The sequence below is a fragment of the Pongo pygmaeus genome, chromosome 3, assembly GCF_028885625.2.
Source record: "Pongo pygmaeus isolate AG05252 chromosome 3, NHGRI_mPonPyg2-v2.0_pri, whole genome shotgun sequence".
In the NCBI taxonomy this organism is placed as follows: domain Eukaryota; kingdom Metazoa; phylum Chordata; class Mammalia; order Primates; family Hominidae; genus Pongo; species Pongo pygmaeus.
This window is the reverse complement of record NC_072376.2, coordinates 121672396-121693994: the sequence shown is the minus strand read 5'-3', so window position 1 is coordinate 121693994 and position 21599 is coordinate 121672396. Positions and strand designations below refer to the sequence as shown.

The 21599-nt window shown below is 36.5% G+C and overlaps 1 protein-coding gene across 5 annotated transcripts in view; it reads left to right on the top strand.

Annotated features, from left to right (window-relative positions):
• The window catches only part of COL25A1 (collagen type XXV alpha 1 chain), a 511707-nt gene that overhangs the window by 396034 nt on the left and 94074 nt on the right, over positions 1-21599 (top strand). For all 5 annotated transcript variants that reach the window (XM_063663967.1, XM_054485599.1, XM_054485598.1 and 2 more), the window contains 2 exons: positions 1798-1824; positions 4145-4189. In XM_063663967.1, the coding sequence (XP_063520037.1) occupies positions 1798-1824; positions 4145-4189 (72 nt within the window). The remainder of the gene's footprint in view (positions 1-1797; positions 1825-4144; positions 4190-21599) is intronic.

The following is a 21599-nucleotide window of genomic DNA, read 5'->3' as shown; positions in this document are numbered from 1 at the left end:
TACTCCTTGTTCTATTACTTCCTTTCTAACATCAACATTTTAAGAAGTAAAGTACTCTAGAGACACTGGAGAAAATGGAATCACAGACAGTGATAAAACCCAAGTCCTTTCTTCATTCTCAGATCTCCTATCACCACAGCCTCCAAATTCTGCCCTTACTTAGCATGAACATTTACTTCCCAAACAATTTACCCAAATGAGGAAATGATTAAATATGTTTATATGCTAAGGGGAAGAACTAGTGAAGAAGTGGAGCCTCTGATACAGATGCAGGGGTAACTGATTGCAAAAGATCCCTGAGGACAGAGACAAGGATGGATTCCAGAGTATACCGGATGAGTTTGCCTTGTATAGGAGGAGGGACTTTTCTTCCTCTGATACAAGAAAGAGGTACACATACGTTTTGGTTTGGTGAGAGACAAGATGTCGAGGGAATTTAATTTACACCTGATAGTCTCTATTTTCTCTGCAAAATCTAAAACAGGGAGAATTTTAAATAAAGGGAGTGAGATAAGTAGGGAGAATGTCTGACCACACAGATAAACCAAACAAGCTCATTAAACAGTTGGTTGAGTAAATTAAATAGAAATATATAAAGGCAGTATTGCACAGTGTACTTTCAATAACCTAAAGCTGATTATATGAGGAAATTGTTAGTCTTCCTGTGAGGATTGCAAAATAACATGAGGAACAGATTCTCTGAATGTTCCTAAACATTATATATTTTTAATAAAAAGGATGCATGAGCAGGTCTTCTTCTGACAACCACCCTAGTGTTTTATTTAGTGTTACAGAGTGAGAATGCTACATGCTGATTAACTGAAATGTCACACACTGAAAATAAGCTGGTCATTAGTTAAAACTCATGGAATAAAGAGCTTTTAACATGAAATTTTGAGTGTCTATAACTTTGCTAAAACATACTGAAAAATATTTTTGAAAGAACTGGAAGAAAATGCTTAATAGTTATATTTAAAAATAGATAGAAATAGAAAATAGCTATATCTCTTTGAGTTATTTTCCACTGTCTCAAAGCCATGCCTTGCTCTAAATAAAGCCAAGAGAATCCCAACACTGACTTTGTGGTTGAAAAACTGCTAAATCTCAAAACTGCTGCATTTCCATGCTGTATAAATATTCTCATTCATCTCACTAAATCTCCTCCGCCCAGTATCTTAGTCTAAGAAACAACTGACAGCATCTTTTGTTCCCTTTTCTAGTATATACTCGGTATCACAGTTGACACTGGCCTCCCCTAGTTTGTAAACAAGTTTTTGTGCAAGTTAGTTGACCATATTTCCTAAGAGAAAGAACAGAAAAAAAAATCATGTTTATTTGTAATGCTATTTAATTATTTCCTTTGCAAATCTGCTTACTGAAGATTTGCAGGTGCAGAAGTCATCTAATGTGTCCATTTGCGGAGAAACTACATTGCATTTTAACTGCTTCTAGGGACTATATCTTCAGCCTTCTAAATGAGATTGATGTGATACATTTATTGGTATTTTTTTAAAAAACAATATGTGCTAGAACAGCAAAGATTATTTTTTAATAGAGAGGAGAAATCAGAATCCTGCCTGCTGCATATGCTTAATGTTTTTCAAAAGAAAATTAGAAGAAAATATCCATTTGGAACTTCAAACTGAAATTTTTCTTTTCTTTTTTTTTCCTGATATATGAAATGTCAACCTATTTCAGTATAGCAAAGAGAATCTTAGAGAATAGGACAGTTTAAATTGGTCATCTAAGCTTAAATGGCTACAATATTATGTTAATGGAATTGTTTTTCTTTTTTAGGGTCCTCTAGGGCCTCCGGGACAAAAGGTAGAGTATAAACAACAATACTGTGAAAGTAATTGTGCTGTCATGACCTAATGGCAAGCAAGAGAGGTGAATGAAATTAGCTACTGTAAGCCATGCTGAAGCAGTCGGTCTGGTTTGTGTATTCTGCTTTCTAAAAATACAGTCACATAATGTGAGCATTAGATTTCTAATTGACTCCATTCTAAAAAATTCAATAAATCCAGAGCAGACTCTTTTTAAGTTGTCTGCTGAACTTGTACGTTATTGAATTTTAATTCAAATACTGGTAAAACATGACAAAATTTAAAATGTGAAAGATAATTTGATATTGCAAAATGAATGCATGGCCTTCCTCAATTATATGATTGCCAAACGACCAGAGAACTGAGCCGAAAAAAAGGATATTGCTGGGTTCACTATATTCAAGTAGCCTACTGGTGTCCTTCTTTGCTGAGGTAACCTGAAAAGTGACTTCCTGATTGTCATTTCATTGTTATCCACAATCATCAGAATTGACCATTAAATTCTGATGGAGAGGCCAGGCACAGTGGCTCACGCCTGTAATCCCTGCACTTTGAGAGGCTGAGGCGGTTGGATCCCCTGAGGTCAAGAGTTAGAGACCAGCCTGACCAACATGGTGAAACCCCATCTCTACTAAAAATACAAAAATAGCTGGGTGTGGTGGCACATGCCTGTAGTCCAAGCTACTCAAGAGGCTGAGACAGGAGAATCGCTTGAACCTGGGAGGCAGAGGCTGCAGTGAGCTGAGATTGTGCCACTGCACTCCAGCCTGGGTGAGACAGAGCAAAACTTGGTCTCAAAAAAAATTTTTTTTTTTCAAATTCGATGGAGAAGATCTAGGGTTTCCAAAATTACACCTATCCTATAGCAGCAAATATATTAATAGCAAATAGATGGCATTTTGCCAGCAAAATATCACTAAGTCCTCATTCCCCCATCCTTACACCCCTCAAGCCGGGAGGGGGATATTTAACCCACGGAAAACTAAAGAAAACAATTGTATTATAACAGGTGGAAAAGTGATTATTCTTTATCTTTGGAATCCATCAAAGATAGAGACTTTTTATCCCCCAAGCACTGGGCATGTGGCATCTGTTGAAACATAATCCTACAAACCAAGTAAAAGCCCATCGGTTGCGAGACAACTTGTGCATAGGAACACTTTGTCCTTCGCAATAATGTCTCTATTAAGCATGGTGTGAAATTGTAAAGCTACTCTAATCCACATATGACCAGGATAAAATTACTGCTTCAGGCTTCGGGAAGTCCTTTAATGACCCATTCAATATAATCACTGAACACAGTAAGGAACTTGCCATCTCAATTTGTTTTGATTATAATTACTGTTTTTTTAGTAGACTATTTTTTAGGGGAGTTTTCGGTCTATAATTACTATTTAAAAAAATCTTTTCCCCATTATTATTAAAGAAATGTAATATCAGAAAAATCTGTTTTCTAGTTTTAGACAAAGAATAAGCACATTGTATTTAAAATTGTTTCTCCAGAGCCTAAATGGAAGGTGTAATGGAGGGAAATGACATCACTGTTTGAAAATATTTGCTAATGTTTCTGTATCCAGTTAAATGTCATAGATTTTCTCAGGTAATAATTAGCTTTCTTATTCTCCAGCTCACCCATCTATGTCCAATCATTCATACTCATGCCTCTATGCATGTGCACACACACGCCCACACATGCTCACACACACACCTTAACTTTTTTTGTACAGAAGTTGTGTTGTTCCTGGTCAGTGTATAACATTTTTTACACCTTTTTGAGTCACTCTGGAAGACATATTCACATTCATGTGGCTTAAACTTACTCCTTGAAAGTCTGGGAGGAAAATGCTTAAAATACAACAAATTTGAGTTTATGACATGGGCCCCTTATTTAACTGTGGAACAAATGGTTGTTATTTTAATTACCTTTTGTTTTATTGTATTTTTACTCATGAAATGCAAGTGTTACTGCTACTGGTAGGCTTTTTCCAGATGGAACTAAGCCTATTTATTCTGAAAAACATGAAAATTTAGAGCCATGTGGCCCTCTGATAGGTATGATCAATTTATCATGTAAATTTCTTTAAAACATATTAAAGGTAAGTGGATACTTAGAAGCAAGGCTTAATTTTAACTGTGTAGTTTCTGGGGAAGCTTGAGGAATCTGCTTACATTATATATTTGAACACAGTGGATAAGGTCTGAAAAATAAAACTTCCTAGAAATGTTTTAGCAAGGCTTACATAACTAATACAATATAAATTTAGAATTGAAATATTTTGTGTGTGATATCAACTGAATTTAATCATGTGTCTCTTTAGGGTTCTATTGGAGCACCTGGAATTCCAGGGATGAATGGGCAAAAGGTGAGTTCTATAGAATATTGTATTTTAAAAATAATTTGGTGAGCATTGAAATCACAAAATTATTCTAGTCCATAATGTTAGTAATAAGCTTATATGCTTATAAAAACACTATGTTTTGAAATACAGGAAAATTGTGCTACAAATTACCAAATTAGTTTAATTTTTAAAGATGCATTAAATAGTCAGGAATTCTTTGAAAATTTTCCATTTCAAGTATTTTGGATGCGTTACTTTTCAATAAATTATGTATGTGATACAACTATATCCTTCTCATAAATAGATATGGAATTGGAAAAATTTGTGTTTAACATTGATTGTGATAAACAAAATGCACTTTCATTTATTCTGGTCATGGTAAAACTAATATGTATTAATAATTGGCTAACAAAAGTTATTCTCATAGAAGGAACTAGTCAAACTTTCTGAATCCAGAAGGTAGCTCTTTTCACTGTTAAGCAAAAGTAGAAGTTAAATAGATTTGTCCTGCTTTGGTATTACATACACTTTTATTGTACTGTTAATAATGAGAGGAAAACATAAAGTGAAAGAAACAACACACTCTACATACACATATCTATGTGTTGTGTACATTTACTCCTGCAACATACTTACTAGTTGAACAAAGCATAGCTCCTCAACATCCCTGACCGGGTCTTTAGTCTGGAACCTTCACAGAAACCAGGAAAGCCATTGTGGCAGCTGACAAAGCCCATTGCTGAGCCAGTCGATCAGGAGCTGGGAAGCTGAGCAAGGGACTTCCCTGTCTTCCCCAGAGTTCTTGGCCTGGCCCTTTTATACCCTGCGACCCATTATCTTGCCTTCCCAGAGTATTTTAAATCCATGCACCCTGGACCAAGTTCTGAAATCATACGTAACTCAGCCCTTCAGATGCAATAAATACTCCTTGTGTCCTTTTCCATCGAGTCCGTCTTTTCTTTCTATCAATAAGACATAAAAAACCACAATTTTAAACCTAGTAAGTTGCTAAGAGCATGAGTCTTCCACTCAGAGGCTGTGTGAATTTTGGCAAAGTCCTTGGAATTCTCTGGCCTCAGTTTCTCATCTGTAAAGGGAGACAATGGCAGTGCCTACCTAATAGAGTCAACGAGAGTTAAGGGAGTAAATAGATGTAAAGCCCTTAGACAGTATTTGATATTACCATTAAACTTTTCCTTCACTTCAGTTAAGTGAAATTCCAAAAATTCAGTTAATCTATGTTTTTAAGAGGCTCTCTGTTCCCAGAAGTACTCAATTCCCACATGAAATTAATGTTCTCAGCCAAGGCTTATGGTGTCCTTTAGTCCGTAAACCAAACACCGCACACTCACCAGTAGTTAACCTCCCATGTCGCAGCTACATTTTCCACTTAGTAAAATGCATATCCATTTGCTTCACAAATCCTGGCAAAGACAGAATATTTAGAATATTCTGTTTAGAATATTGCAGATCATGGAGGGAAACCTAAGCAAAAATTTAAAAGTGTATTCATTCTCAGATGGATTTGAAAATTATATAATTCAGGATAACATTTAGAAAGAACAAAATACAGATATGGCATAAATGTTGTTTTTGACATTGGTGAAAAACAAAACTTGTATGCCTAAGGTTAATAATGTTTTCCTTTTTCTTCTTTGTTTCTTTTCATTTTTCAACTTTGACACAATCATGAAAATTTACAGAAACTTTTAACATGAAACAAAACAACTTTAAAACTGTCACATATACTCTTTTGAAGACTGCATATTCTTTATTTTTGCAAAGGAAATATGCAATTTCCTTAGCAAGAGAAAGGAATGTGACATTTTCTTGTCCTAGTCACCAAGTTTAAATTATATTTCAAGGAAATAGACAGTTAATATTTGCAGTTTTATGTCTTGTTATACATCTTTGTGGCATTTTAAAAGTGTTTTCTGTAAAACCCAGGGAAACGAAATGATTTCACACTTTTATGAAGGTATCAGCAAAATGTAATTTAAATTTGTTTTCCCTCCTTCAGAGAATTGAACCTAAAGCTTTGTGTATGGAACTTCTGTTAGGTCTAGTAATTACTTAACATTTGTAATATTTGCTATATCATTTTTAGGAAAAGAAAGTGTAAAAAACACGAGTCTCCTTCACTGAAACAGCAGGTCACTTAGAGAGTAAAAACAAAGTTGGCAATAGAGTAATAATTTTACATACTTAGAGCATATGAAATGAACTCTAGAATTTGTTTTTAAACAAATTTCTTGAACTCTAGACTTTGTTTTTCTGGAGTCTTGAACTCTAGAATTTGTTTTTCTAAGAAAGGAGCTTACAATGACATAATAATTTTGTTTTAGTAAGAGCACCTCAATATCCTTAAATTGTCTTGAGAAAACATTTTCTTCTCCATTACAATTTTGCTTTTTCCAAAAGATTACTTTTGATATTTAGAAAAGTTTTCAGACAGTGGTTAGGGGAGGACATAATTTCTAAGCCATCAGAAATATGGCAAATAATATCCAGCTACTTGCGGGTGGGGGGGCTCAGGCAGAAGGATTGCTTGAGTCCAGCTTGGGCACCATAGTGAGATCCTATCTTTTAAAAAGAAAGAAGTAAGAAATATGGCAAATAAAAACTAGGGAATAAAAAATTCTTTTCTTATGTTTGAAAAAAAGAAAGAAAAGTATACTATTTTAAGAAAACACTGGCCAGGCAAGGTGGCCCATGCCAATAATCCCAGCATTTTTAGAGGCTAAGGCAGGAGGATTGCCTAAGCTCAGGAGCTAGAGACCAACCTGGGCAACATGGTGAAACCCTGTCCCTATTTATAAAAAAGAAAGAGAGAGAGACAGAAAGAGAAAAAGAAGATAAAAATGCTTTGTTTCCCATAGAACATTGTCCATCCATTCAGGTTGGCAAAATAGGTGATGGCCTTAGCACATAAACTTGGTGTGACGTTTTTCCTACACATTATCTTTTACATTTTGATCACCTTGATTGCTAATCTGAACATTTATTTTTGTAATGGTCTTTCAGTTCTTCTGATTGTATTAGGAGAAAGGACTGCTTATGCAGTGGCATGGCATTAGACTCCAATCTTGCCCCCTCTGGCATCACAACCTATGAAGGGCTACAGAACATCCTTCTGTGAAAAGTAGGAGGCAGTGTGGTACAGAGAAAAAGGCGTGGTCTCTGCATCTGAGAGAGAATGCTCTGTGTCCTCATTTGGGCCAATCACTTAACCTTTCTAAGGTTCCAGTGTACAATATAGAGACAGACCTTGTAGTATTAATTAGACAATATATCTAAAGTGAATATTATGTAATAGATGCCAAATAAATGTTGTCAAGTATCTCTAGTAGTATTCTCATGCCTTAAGAATTTCAGCAGGCTGGGCACAGTGGCTCATGCTTGTAATCCCAACGCTTTGGGAGGCCAAGGTGGGAAGATCACTTAAGCCCAGGAGTTCAAGGTTACAGTGAGCCGTGATCGTGTCACTGCACTCCAGCGTGGGCAACATAGTGAGACCCTGTCTCAAAAAAAAAAAAAAAAAAAAAAAAGTTTCAGCAAATGAGCCTTAGACTTACATTCAAGCAGGGAGGAAAAGCCAGGTGAATTCCTCATAGGAAGAAAATGAGTATGCAGAATTACACATAGAGGTAGAATGTGTTCTCTATCCCCTGGCTGTCTCCCTGACCCTAAGGACTAAGGGCCCCAGCTCTTAAGGACTGGGTAGTTGGAATGTCACTGCTATAGATACAAGAAAGAGAAACACGTTTCACATTATTGTGAAAGCACAGTCACCAGTGGGCTAATGTAGGAGCCCTGTCCTGGCATCAGAACACTCTGTGCTCTTTCACCTCTTGTGTAGCCTTTGAAGGATCCCTTTTTTCTCTGCGTTCAAAGGAGCTTCATTTGTAAAATGAGAGCAGAAGCTGTACCAATTTATCTCTAAGTTTCTCAGAGATACTATGAGTACACAAAAAGTCCCCCATCCCCCATGTCTTGTTTCCAATGCAACCAGCTTTTAGCATCCTCTGTTCTCAATTCTGAAAGCTGACGTTTTCACAATTCGGACTTGTTTCCACCAACCAAGCAAGCAGTTACGGCAGATCTAATGCAAATCCTACCTAAAAATATCAAATGTTATCTATTTCTTCTTTGGCTAATTATATGGAACACAAAAATAATGTAATTCTCCTGAAGATCTTGTTGGTTTAAACATATAATTAACATTTTATTTGTCCTCCATAATTTATTCTTTCCCCCACCATGCGCGTGTGCATGAGTGCATGTGTGCAAACACACACACACATACATGAAGTGATGTATATTTGAATATTGGTCAATTAGTTCCTACTTCAAATACTCTGGAGAAATGTGAGCTATTTAAAATAATTTTATGGTAGAACCATGTTTTTAAAGTGAGTAATTATTTGGCAAAATAGATTGCTGTCTACAATTTTTGTTTATATACTTATATGTCAGTTTTTAAAAATCTGAACTGTTAAAAGGTGTTATTAAAACTCTGCATTTTTCTACTTTTTCCTGATTTTCATCTTTCGTAGCATCCATAAGAACAAATAATCACTATGACAATTTATTTGAATAGCAATTAGTGCCCAACACTGTGCAAATGCCATGAAGGAGGAGCTGGAGGTCGGGTGCGGTGTCTCACGCCTGTAATCCCAACAATTTGTGATGCTGAGGTGGGTGGATCACCTGAGGTCGGGAGTTCGAGACCAGCCTGACCAACATGGAGAAACCCCATCTCTACTAAAAATACAAAATTAGCGGGGCATGGTGGTGCATGCCTGTAATCCCAGCTACTCAGGATGCTGAGGCAGGAGAACCCTGGAGGCGGAGGTTGCAAGTGAGCCAAGATTGCGCCACTGCACTCCAGCCTGGGCAACAAGAGCAAAACTCCGTCTTAAAAAAAAAAAAAGGAGCTAGCGACAGATAGAGTCCACACAAAGTCCCATTTTTGCTCCTCTTAATTCACATCCTTGTCTCCTGATTACTATAAAAATAATGTTGAAGATTTTCAGGATTAAAATGAAATTTTTTTCGTCTATACAAGTTAGGATTTTTCTGAGGCCTGCAGACTCATAGGGATTGTTTCCAAAGCAAAAGATAAATATCAGATGATGATCTTGATTCATGCAATTTTAAGTGCTTTCTAGAGTTTATTGTTATTTTTAAAACTTCAAATATAACATAAATTTAAAAATTGATATTAGTATGTCACCTATGAATCCATCACAAATAGCTATGTGATTTTTAAGTAACATTAAATTTTAATTAGTTTATAGTTATGACACTTGAAATTCCTTTTTATCTCTTATACATGGGTAACACAGTTCTTCACTGACATTAATCTTCACAGCATATTTTTAATGGCATTTTTATTGTAAGTATATTTAGAGAATAGATAAATTGAAGCTCTCAGACTTTCAAAGCTTAAGCCATTGATTCAAGTCTATGCAGTGGATGACACAATAAATCCAATATTTTTTTATCCCCCATTCACTTACTATAAACACTAAACACAGTTTTTTTGTTATTTATTTATATATTTATTGCTACCTACATTCCTGAAAGTTTTCAATATGTTGTAGGGCTGTTTTTGTTTTCTAGTTAATTAGCTTAAAATTTTCCTTTAGCAGAATTTACCCAGTAATTTATTATGCAATATATTTATGACTTTCTAATGCTAAACTTTAAGAAAAGATATTGAGACTAAATTAAGTGATTGATTGATGATTCCAGATTAATTAATAGTTCAAGGAAAGTATCTTACAACAATTCAATCTTTTTTGTATTAAAAGTGAGAATTATATTTTTTAATTTTTCAGTTTTTTAACATTAATAATTGTATAGATTAGAATTCCAAGAGTACATGACCATTTTCCTCTAGTAACTATAAGAGGATGAATGCTTTCTTCTAAAAGAAGCACCATCATTTCCTGTTACAGATATTTCATAAAGTCAAATCACTTCGTCCATTCCTGAGAATGATTTATACATTCTCAGCCATTTTTATACACAAGCCTACTCTACTCTTAAAGACATTTTTCACTCAGTTTTACTTGTTAAGCAGAACACAAGATATTTCTTTTTTTCATGTAATTATTTTTGGATTTCTTTAGGGGGAAACAAAAAGTTAGTTGAAGGAAGTTTTTTCCTGCTGGCTTGAAATAAAATAAGTAAGATTTTCTTTAAAACCACTTTCTCCCGACTTTATTTAGGCATGTTACTATAAGGTTTGGTACCAGTTATTATTCTAGCAAATGAAAATATTGGGAGAAGGAAGAATAAACAGTTGAAGGATTGGGATTGCTGAGAGAAAGGGGTAGCTGAGGAAGTAAAGCTCCTCACTCGCTGTCGCAAAACAAAACAAAACAAAAAAACAGCAAAGGAAATGTTTATTAATGAATTTGGCGTTATGAAATCCACTATTTTCTATTTTAATGTAAAAGATACTGCATTTTATAGAAGAAATCACAAAAATACTGACATATTACATCTGATTAAATTGTATCCATAATTGGGAAAAGCTTTTTAAAGAAATTTCCCTTAAATGTACTCATTGATTAACTTATTAATTTCCTCGATCATTCATTCAACAAATATTTATTAGCCCTCACTAAGTGTGAGGCACCAACTGAACACTGAGTTTACAGCTGTCTCTGCCTCACGGAATTTCTGGGCTAATGGGTAGTAGGGGGATTAAATGAACAATTACATGAAAAATCTATAGATTTTTAAATTAGAGTACTGCGAAGTATTATAACAGAAAAGCATAGGGCTCCCTGGCCTGGTGCAAAGGGCTGAGTAAGAGCATTTCTCTGAATCAGAGACTTTCGGTGAGGTTCCCAGTGTAAACAGGAGTTGGCAAAAGAAGAGAAGCTATCACCATGTTGCAGTACTTACAATTTATACTACAGATAACCTTGGTCTTAGAATTCTGTTCCTACACAGGAAGGGAAACATCACACTCGGGACTGTTGTGGGGTGGGGGGAGGGGTGGAGGGATAGCATTGGGAGATATACCTAATGCTAGATGACGAGTTGGTGGGTGCAGCGCACCAGCATGGCACATGTATACATATGTAACTTACCTGCACATTGCGCACATGTACCATAAAACCTAAAGTATAATAATAATAATAATAATAATAAAAGAAAAAAAAATAAAAAAAAAATAAAATAAAATAAAAAAAAGAATTCTGTTCCTAAAACACTGTATTATTGATATCATTGATTATTTGTATTCATCATGGGCAGCTTTTCCTTAAAATTTCTGAGCACTAAAATATTAAATCAATATAAACCACATACCCTGTTTTTGTATCATTAGGTCTCTTGATTTTGAGATTTGTGTTAAAAATAAGGCTGCAATGTAATAATTTATTGTCAAAACCATAACAGGTGAAAGCTACCCCGTTCCATTTATTTGACACCAGGCCACATTGCCAAGGGGTAGGTAGCCATGATCCAACTGTGAGACAGCATCAGTGGGATTAATTTATGAGAAACTGAATTCCTTTCAGGATCCTCTTCTCTGTCTTCTCTGCCTAGTGCAGAGAATAGAAGCAGTATATCATAACTACTAAAATGTATCCAGTGTTTATTAACTGCTGGGCAGCATCCTAAATGTTATAGGCATCTTAGCTCATTTAGTCCTCATAGCAATTCTATGAAATAGGCACTATGATTATCTCCATTTTCTTAATTAGGAAACTGAGGTGCAGAAAGAATAAAAGAAGCCCAAGGTCACCCAGATGTTAGTGGCAAAGTAGAGATTAAAAGCCAGGCAGTATGCTTCCACTGCATAGTAGTGGTTGAGAGTATGGATTTTTAAATTCAGAAAATCCTAGCTTTGCTGCTCAGTGTTTGTATGACCTTGGACAAATTGCTTACCTTCTCTGAGCCTTAGTTTCCTCATTTTTCAAATAGGGATTATAATGTTTACCTCTAAGTTTAATCAGAAAAGATAAAGGAAGTAATACATATAACTGTCTATTAAAAGACTGTTAAATAAGGGTAGATGGTTTTCCTCTTTGAATTGGAGGCATTAATACCTCCATGATTCAGAAACCTCTTAGGTGTCCAAGTGAGTATCAGTAAGAAGTATTATCTCATTCTCTTCATTGACCTTTAGAATTTTTCCACTTGGACGTAAACATTTAAAATTTCTATTAATAATTAAACACATTCTCTTTCCAAGAGAAAGAATAATTTATCATTCAAAAGATACACAGTATCTTTAAGAACTATACTTCAGGAAATAAGGAATTAGCTGGGTTTTAAAACTTTAAAAATGGATATATTTTCAAGGACACATTATGTTACAAGTCATGGAAACTTAAGGGAACCAGGTGAAAAAATAAAGGTATTTCCTTAAGTCATATGAGCTTGAAAGTCCAGCGCTAATGCAGTCTTCAGCTTGGCTTTGTTCTGACAACTAAACTTCATCACTAAGAACCCAGGTTCCTTCATCTCTTGGCCCTTCTTCCATGTTACTGCTGTCAACCTAGTTCCCGCCTTCCTCTCGGTTGTAAGATGGCTGCCAATCACTCCTGGCGCCATCTACATTCAGAAGGTGAAAGAGTGTCTTTCCCAAAATATCCAACAACTCTGTTGAGCTCCTTTCTGACTGGAGACACGTAGGTAGAGAGGTCTTTTCCTCAACCTCTTGCCAGGGGAATGTCAGATGAGGATTGGCCACTACTGCTGAAACTTCTTTTCTTGTGGTCCCAGTCCAATGGAAAGTTGTAATAAACACTAATTGTCTAATTTAGAAGAGATTCTTGTAACAGAAGGGAACTGAAAAACTGCTGTATCTGACTTTTCCCAGCCCTAAGAAACTCACTTCATATGACCCCCTTCATCCATTTTGATATTTCATATTCCTAACCTGTAAGCTTTTATTCTTAATCTTTTTCCCCCGTAAGAGTACACATTGAGGACAATATTTTTATATCAGAACAGAGAACCCTCTGTGGCATTATGCTCTCTGGCTGGTTTAGGCTCACTTTTGCACCTTTCATGTTATTTTAAAAGGGGATACTGGGTAGTGCTTCTCTTGGATGCAGGCGAGCAGTGCCCCTCTTCTAAGCCTCCTTTGTCCATCTTGTGGTATCACCCTCCTCACAAGTGAGGAGTCCATAGGGCCAAGGAGACTTGCCTGCCCATAGCCCTGTCTTCCCACTTCCAGATCATGTCTCAGGTACCTGGAAGCCAAGAGTTCCTGCCTCATCTGTCTTGAGTCAGCTTCCAGTGTTAGTAATGGGCCCTCCCCAGATCTGTATTCAGAAAGAGTGGACCATACTGCTGGCACATGCACTGCTAAGCCCATGGGTGGCCGTGGAGCACTGTTAACGAAGAGCTATGAGCAGGGCTTGGAGGCTGTGGTGTTCACATGTAATCCCCAAGGCACTTCCTAGAGAGAACTAGGGCTAGAGAGACAAAGAGGATGGGAAGAGAAAGGAGGAAATTATCGGGCAGGGAGTGGAATGGGGGAGTCATCTGTGTGACCATGCATACTCCTGCTTAGACCTTCAGATTTTGTGAGTGTCCTCAAGGCAAATAATTCCTCTCATTTATGTAAATTTCACCCAAATAAAGTCAATTTAGCTATCTTTCGTGACCCCCCCCCCAAACTTCTAACTATCTCTCTGCGTTACATTTCCTTTGTTCAAATTGTATTGTAGATATTTCTGTCTACATGAACAGTATGAAAATCTAAAATTAAAAGTGTTAACTAGCAGACTTATTTCTGAAACACCTCATACTGTTATATTATTGATACAACTATCATGTTTTCTTATTTATCATTTTTAGACATTTGTAATTTTTAAAAAAGCATAAGGAAGGTTTGGTCACCAGGTTAAATTTAGTTATTAAACAGTTTAAGACCCATTTCAGCAAATTACCCAAAAGAGGGTATTTGTATTAAGTTCCTGGCTGATATACTTGTCTACTTTTCTACTATTTAGTATTCACATTACCAATGTGGACAAAGAGATTGAAACTGCCTTTGCAAAATTATAACTGAGGAAATTATGACAGTGAAAGATATCAGACTTAACCAACTCCATCTTGCTTTTAACCTCTAAACTGTCCTTGTCCATTCCTGGGCGTAGGTTGAACTAGTCTTGGATTTTAGTTATAGTTTAAATAATAGCCCTTCCCAAAAGCTAAACTGTTCTTGTAAAATGAATGAAAGGCCACCAGCCACCAAGTAAGGATGAGAGGGGCTGGAATACTAAATGTTACCAGCCGGTTATTCCGGAGGTCATAAGATTTGCAACTTACATCACTATTGTGAACCTAAGATTGGCCTTTTGAGATGTCTTTTCAGGTTTTTGCATTTCTAACCGGATGGCCCCACCTCGACCTGCCAACCGGTTCTGTGGCCCCCACCCAGGAACTGACTTAGCATAAGAGAACAGCTTCCGCTCCCTATGATATCGTCTCTGAGCCAACCAATCAGCACTTCCAATTCACTGGCCCCCAACCACCAAATTATCCTTAAAAATTCTGATCTCCGAGTTTTTGGGGAGACTGATTTGAGTAATAATAAAACTCTGGTCTCCTGCACAGCCGCCTCTGTGTGAATTACTCTTTCTCCATTGCAATTCCCTTGTCTTGATAAATTGGCTCTGTCTGGGCAGCGAGCAAGATGAACCCATTGGGCGGTTACGCGGTTCTAATTTTAGGGAGGGAGTTTGCTGTTCAGATAACGCAGTAGGGATGCCAGTTCTCTGATACATAAGCAAACCTAATTGTCCAGGCTAGGGGTTTTCTCTTTTTACTTTTGCATGTTACACAGCTTCCTCTGCTTCCCGGAATGATAAAGAAAAAGAATCAGGGATTGGGGATGCAAGTAGGAGCTAAAGACTGCTGAACTGCTACACAGAGAGAGAAGCCGCTTTCCTAGGATGTTCTAGGAGGGAGGGAAGAAAGAGGACAGTGAGGTGGAAGAGGGAGAGAGGAGAAGCCAGTAAGATGAAGACAGACTCAGCTCAGTGATGACGCCTTGCTGAGAGTACCAAATAGTGAATCTTGAATTCACAAAATGCCTGCAGAGAGGAATTCTTGAGGAAACTGGTGAAGAATTGACTGAACCACCTGAATTGGTATGGGACAAAGCAGAGACATGTATAGATGCAAGGCTTGAGCAGGGGGCTGGAAAAAGCAAGTCTTAGACTTGAGCCAAATTTAGTCAGATCTCTAAGAAATAAAGAATGACTAGGTAATGTCTTTAGTCCAACAACAACAAGAGCAGCAACAACAACAACTAGTAATAATAATAAATCTGACTCGTTTAGAGTTGGAAGAAAGCAAATATTTGATTCAGCCCCACACACTTTACAAGAGAAAAACAGCCCCATGGAAGCAAAAGCAAATTGTTCTTTGTCAGAACTGGAAGTTCAGTACATCTAACACAAATGTACTGAACAGCTATTACGTGGAACAGCTGGTATTATGGTATTAGGCTGGTATTAGTGTCCTAAAGCCACTTTACTATTTTATGTGAAAATTAAACAGAAAAGAAACAATAAAATTCAATGAGATTTTTAGACACAAGCTGCTTGAATAGAAGAAACACAAGATGAGGAATCAGAAGACCTGGGTTTTAATCTCACATCTACCTCTTTGTGGCTCTTTGTCTCTGGAAAATTACTTCATCTCTCTGAATGTGTTTCTTCCTCTGTTAAGAATGACTGGCTTGGCTTCTTTCACTAAAATATTTCACTGTTTTGTGAGTGCTCCTGCTTAGGGAAAAGCAGATGTTAGTGAGTTCATGGAGTAAATGATGACACTTGTGTAAATTCTGAGAGGGTCTTTGGGGAACTTTAGATGACATGAAAATTTATAGAACCAGCATCGTCCCAGCTACTTCTCGCCCCTCACCTGAGGCACTGGGGGTGAAGGAAGAAGCAGTACATGGAAATGTCGACAATGCCCCGGGCTCTGGACCCACAGGCTGAATTGTTGGAGCCTTTAGTCCTCTAGGTAAACACTCTTCCCCCAACAGAGTCCTGGAGGGTTTTTCTTGGAAGCCATTGAAGTTCTCATTCCTGTCACCCTGCCCTTCACAGACTCCTCTTCTAACTCACACTCACCTCGCTTCACTCCACCCCATGCTGTGACTGTGTCCTTCAATCCTAGTGATTCGGACTGACCTGGGCATGACTTGGAGGTGTGCCACTTCAGGGTTAACATTTCTCCCATCTTTTCCTTGCTCCCTTCTCTTTTCCCGTGACGGCTGCCTTGCGGTGCCTGAGACAGAGCCATCTCTTGCCATGACAGTTATATTATTTTCCAAACTCCCAGTTGGGCAGCCTTGCTGTCTCGTTTTCTGCCTGGCCTGTTCAGTGCTTCACATCTTCGTGTAGGCTTAATGCATTTGATTCTCCTATATTCATTCATTCCTCTAACACTGATGTACTGAACAGCTATTATGTGTGAGTGGTTTTAATAGGCACTGTGAAAGAGTAATGAGCAAAATAGACCAAGTCCTCTGCCCAAGGAGCTCATAGACTAGTCGTGGTGGGGATGTGGGAGTGTAAAATAGGGTTGTCAGATAAAATATAAGATGCCCTATTAAATTTGAATTTCACATACCAACTGAGAATTTCTAATATGACTATGTCCCATTTAATATTTGGAATATATTTAACTAAAATATGATTCATTATTTATCTGAAATTTAAATTTAACTCAGTCTCCTATATTTTTGTTTGCTAAACCTGAAAGTCCTAATGGCAGGAGACAGAAAGGAAACACAAAGTTGTATCTTAGGCGGCAGTTGGTATAATAGAGAAAGGCACAGGCATATACCTTTATAGGGAGTGGTGGTGTGGTTAGGGGAGTGGGGGGAACTCAGGGGTTACCCCTGTAGTAAGGGGATATTTGATCCAAAGTTAAAGGAGGTGAGAGAGCAATCCTATGGCTATCCGAGGAAAAAACATAGGAGGTCCATTAGAGAACGCCTAGGTGCAAAGGCCCTGGGCAGGTGGCTGCTTTCCACACTGGAGCAAGGTAGGGGCAGTGTTCAGTGTGCCTGGAGTATGTGAGGGGGCAGCAGAAGGGAGGTCAGAGGAGCAGCAGGACTCAGAGCATGTGGGGCTGGGGCCATTGTAAGGATGTCGGCTCTTATCCTGAATGAGATGGGACAGGCTTGCAGAGAACTGAGTGAAGGAGCTCTATGCCTGACTTGCTTTTAAGAGAATGTTGGAAGCTGGTGGGTGGCAAAGAACTCCGTTAGTTGGTCCCTAGAGTCAGCCTCTAACCACTGGCTTACCGTACAGACAGTACAGAGACCGGCTGTGGCTGTGCCATGTTACACACAAGAACTTGATCTCCTGGACCCTCCCAAAAGCCACTCTGTCCTGAGCCAGAGCTTGCTTCTAGTCTCTCCACCCCGCGACATACTGCTCCAGCTTGGCAGAGTTCTCTGGTGCATTTTAACTGCATATGCAATGGAGTGGAGTCTCCATTCTGAAGTCTTGCTGTATGTTGACTTGCTTTAATACTGATAGTACTCCTTCCTTGATTTTAAAGGCTTTTGGTTCATGACGTCTTCTAATAATTAAATAATTTTATAGTTTAAACCAATGCTCAATAGAAACAGAAATATAATGCAAACCTCAAATACAAACTGCATATGTAATTTTTAATTTTCTATTAACCACATTGAAAAAAGGTAAAAAGAAACAAGTAATATTATTTTTAATAATATAGTTTTTAAACTCAATATCTACTCAAAATTATCATTTTAACATGATATGAATTAATATTTCAAGAATAATAATATTCACATTTTTAGTGAGATATTTTACATTTTTTTCCTACTAAATCTTTAAAATTGTATTTTGCACTTATGTCCATCTCCATTAGGACTAGCCACATTTCCACTGCTCCATAGCTGCCTGTGGCTAGTGGTACCAATTGGACAACGCAGGTTTAAAATCTGCTCATTTTCCAGGTATAACGTATAGGTCCATTCCATTCTCATTCCAATTTCCAGAAAGGAAGACTATCGTGACTGAAGTGATGATGAGCAATATTACTGCTAGATGACCTACTTCCTTTGAGCACTCAATATTTGTAAGAAAAACGCATTTCTTTTTATCCTTAACTGTTCATTCAAGTTGCCCTTGAATGACAGTACCTGAAATAATTGTTATGGCCTTGAGTGATGTTTTACATTAGAGTTCTAAAAGAGTTGTTTTTTTTAAAAAAATGAAAGCAGCAAGCCATCCTTCTTAAAAGTCAGTCCAACTTTTTTTCAGCTTAAAATGGAAATGGCCATTTTGGAATGGTCATACTGGGAATAGCCTTTAAATTTAAAGTATAGTAGACAAAACCCCATTAATCTACCTGTGGTTAAGATGTTAGCTGCCGTTTTTCTTTATTACCATCTATGGAATGCCCTCAGTGTTTTAAGTATGAAATGTGTTCAGAAATAGATGGATAGATTATGCAACAAACATGAGACCAGCTCCCCCCACCCACATACACACACACAACCTGGCTCCCATTTTTTTTGTTTGTACCTTTCTGATATATTTTTCTGTATATGTACATGTTCACTATTATGTAATAGTGTAACATCATTACAACTTTATTTAGAGGACTCATGATAATAATTTTTGTCCTGATATATTAAAATACATTAATACAATATAAGATGTATGCTTTATTCCTCAGCAAGACTTCTTCTTGTTTTCTATTTATTATGCTTCTTACTTCATGAAGTGTAAGAAAACTTTGCCCCTAAAAATGTTTCATGAACTCAATTAGACGCCACCTAATGTGTATATGTATATGTGTATATGTATACATATATGTATATATTTCCCCCACTCAAAAATAAGCTCTCTGGGCACAGGCACCTGTCATGTCTATTTCATCTTTATGTCTCAGGAAACACTCAGTCCAGAGTAGAACGTATAGTAAATTTTCACTGTTAGTTGAATAATCAGCACCTACAGATTCCTATAGCTTGGCTATGAAACTCAGACTTGTACAGTGGTTTATCATTTATATTCTCTTCACAGAACCTGGGAAACTAAGTGTGGACAATAACAGAATGCTCTGTAGTCCTTTAACTTGGAGTATGTGTTTTTTGATGTAACTATTATAAGGGTAAAATGCTATTAGTCATTTTTTCCTCTAGCTTTATTCACTTTTCAGCTGTAAAATTTTGTGAATACCTACTTAAATTATGAACCCATCAGAAAATATTTAAGCTTACAAGTGAAAAATTTAAAACTGAACAACAGTAAGCTCTCATTTGTGCTTATTAAAATAGCCACAAAAATAATTAAAATTGTGATATTCAATGCTGTTGTGAAAAACCATTGTTGTAAGAAGTTGTGAAAAAGTAACACAGAGTGGATGCCTATAAAAGCAATGCTTATAAAATGTTTTTGAAGTGCCTATAAAAGCAAATAAAACTCAGAACTCTAAGCAATTTAGAAATATGTAGTTAGTGTCATAAAATGTTTCCACTGACGAATAAAACAAGTTTAGATAATTTATCATAATTAAATTATTTGACAGAAAAATATGAGTATATTTACAGAGGTATTTATTTTAGTTTATCTTTAATAGTAAAAATTGGAAGAACACGAGTATTCAACAATGTGGGACTGATTAAACAAGTGGTCACACCTGACTTTGATAGATGATTAAACTATTCACCAGACAGTATTCACAAATACTGTGTGAAAACAAATGTGCGTATAAAGATTTAAAAAATCAGAACATCAATCTATGCAATATGTTTACAATTGCTTGAAACTATGTAACCGTAAATAACAAAGACCAGAAGGAGACAGGACAAAATGAAAACAATTATTATAGAGTGATGGGGATTACAGGTACAATTTTTTGCTGCCTTTTATGTTAAAGATTGGCAACATAAAAAAATCAAAGAAAAAAAGGAGATCAAACTTTTGTCCCTCAATGTTCATATATTAAGGAGAATGTTATGCAGATACCTAAGCAACATTTCTCTTCCTTGCTTCAAAATCTCAGCATGAATTTTGTCCGGTTCCAGGGGCTTAACCATTTTTTTAAAAAAACCTCTGGCTACCGTGGTTATTCTTTGAAAGTCTAAACAATGTTTGTATTGTTTCCTGGCGGCATCTCTTATTTGCATTAAACCATGAGTTATGATATTAGTGCTTCCTGTCGTGGATTCGTTGAAGCAAGCAGACTCCATAGGTCTTTTTCTCATTGCACGGTAAATGATACTCCTTTTTCAGAGTGTATTCTGTTTCCAAGTTCTTATCCTTTGTTATGTACAAATGGCATATCAAAATCTTCCCATAATGACCATCATTATTCTAAGTCAAAATTTTTTCCCATTTTACCAAGGAAAGTGCAAGAGTTACAATTACAGTGTGACTTTATATAGGAAGCAGAATTTTTTTCCAGGAGGTTAAGACTTTAGCAATTTTAATAATCCACTATAATAGTAAAATACTTTTCGCTATTCTAGACACTACAAGCTTCACATTGCTTAGTTTATCTGGTAGATATTAAAAAATCATCTCTATGTAGGTTATATTTAATTCAGGTTTCTACACATTCTGAAAGTCATTTATAAGTGGGACTATAAACCAAATAATAATTAAGATAGAAATATTCATCATCTACTCTCTCCCAGTTCCTAGATACATTCATTCACTTATCAGTGTAACATGGTGTTAAGAGCATACCTTCTTACACCATGAAGGTTCAAGTCCTGACTATAGTTATGTAAATCTGGACAAATTACTTAACTTCTCTGTGCCTTAGTTTCTTTGCCTGTAAAATAGAGATAAAAATAGTACCTACCTCATAGGAATTTGTGAGAATTGAGTCAATGAATATAAAGATCCTGGCACTTAAGAAATGTTACTACTATTATTAATATACATGTTTTTGAAGCTGAGAACACAAATATAAAAGTGACAGAATTCTTGCCCTCCAGGTGACTTAGAAAACATTCTCAAAAATCAATTAAGTTTGCAGTGAACCTAAAACTGCTCTAACAATAAAGTCTATTTTTAAAAAATCAACTAAGGAGCAACTTTACTAGCCTCAATGCAAAGAAAGTTGTCCAGTAATTGGGGCACACAGTGAAGGGCTTTCAGAATGTTTTAAAATGAGAACAGAATTCTAATTGCTGTAAGTTTGAGCCACGTGGAAGCATAAAGGCCCAAAGTATCTTTTCCTTGTTTCTGGGCACTTCAGGGAGCTTTGTCTCTTTGGAAAACAATTGCTGGTTCAGAGTCTGGAAAGACTGGTATACATCATCATCTTTCTGAAATAGAAAATTTTTCTAGCCTAATAGCCATCATCTTTTGCCCAAAAGCCTATCATTCAATATGACAGTGAGATCCATAAGTCTGAATGTTTTATTCTACTTATTTTTACAATG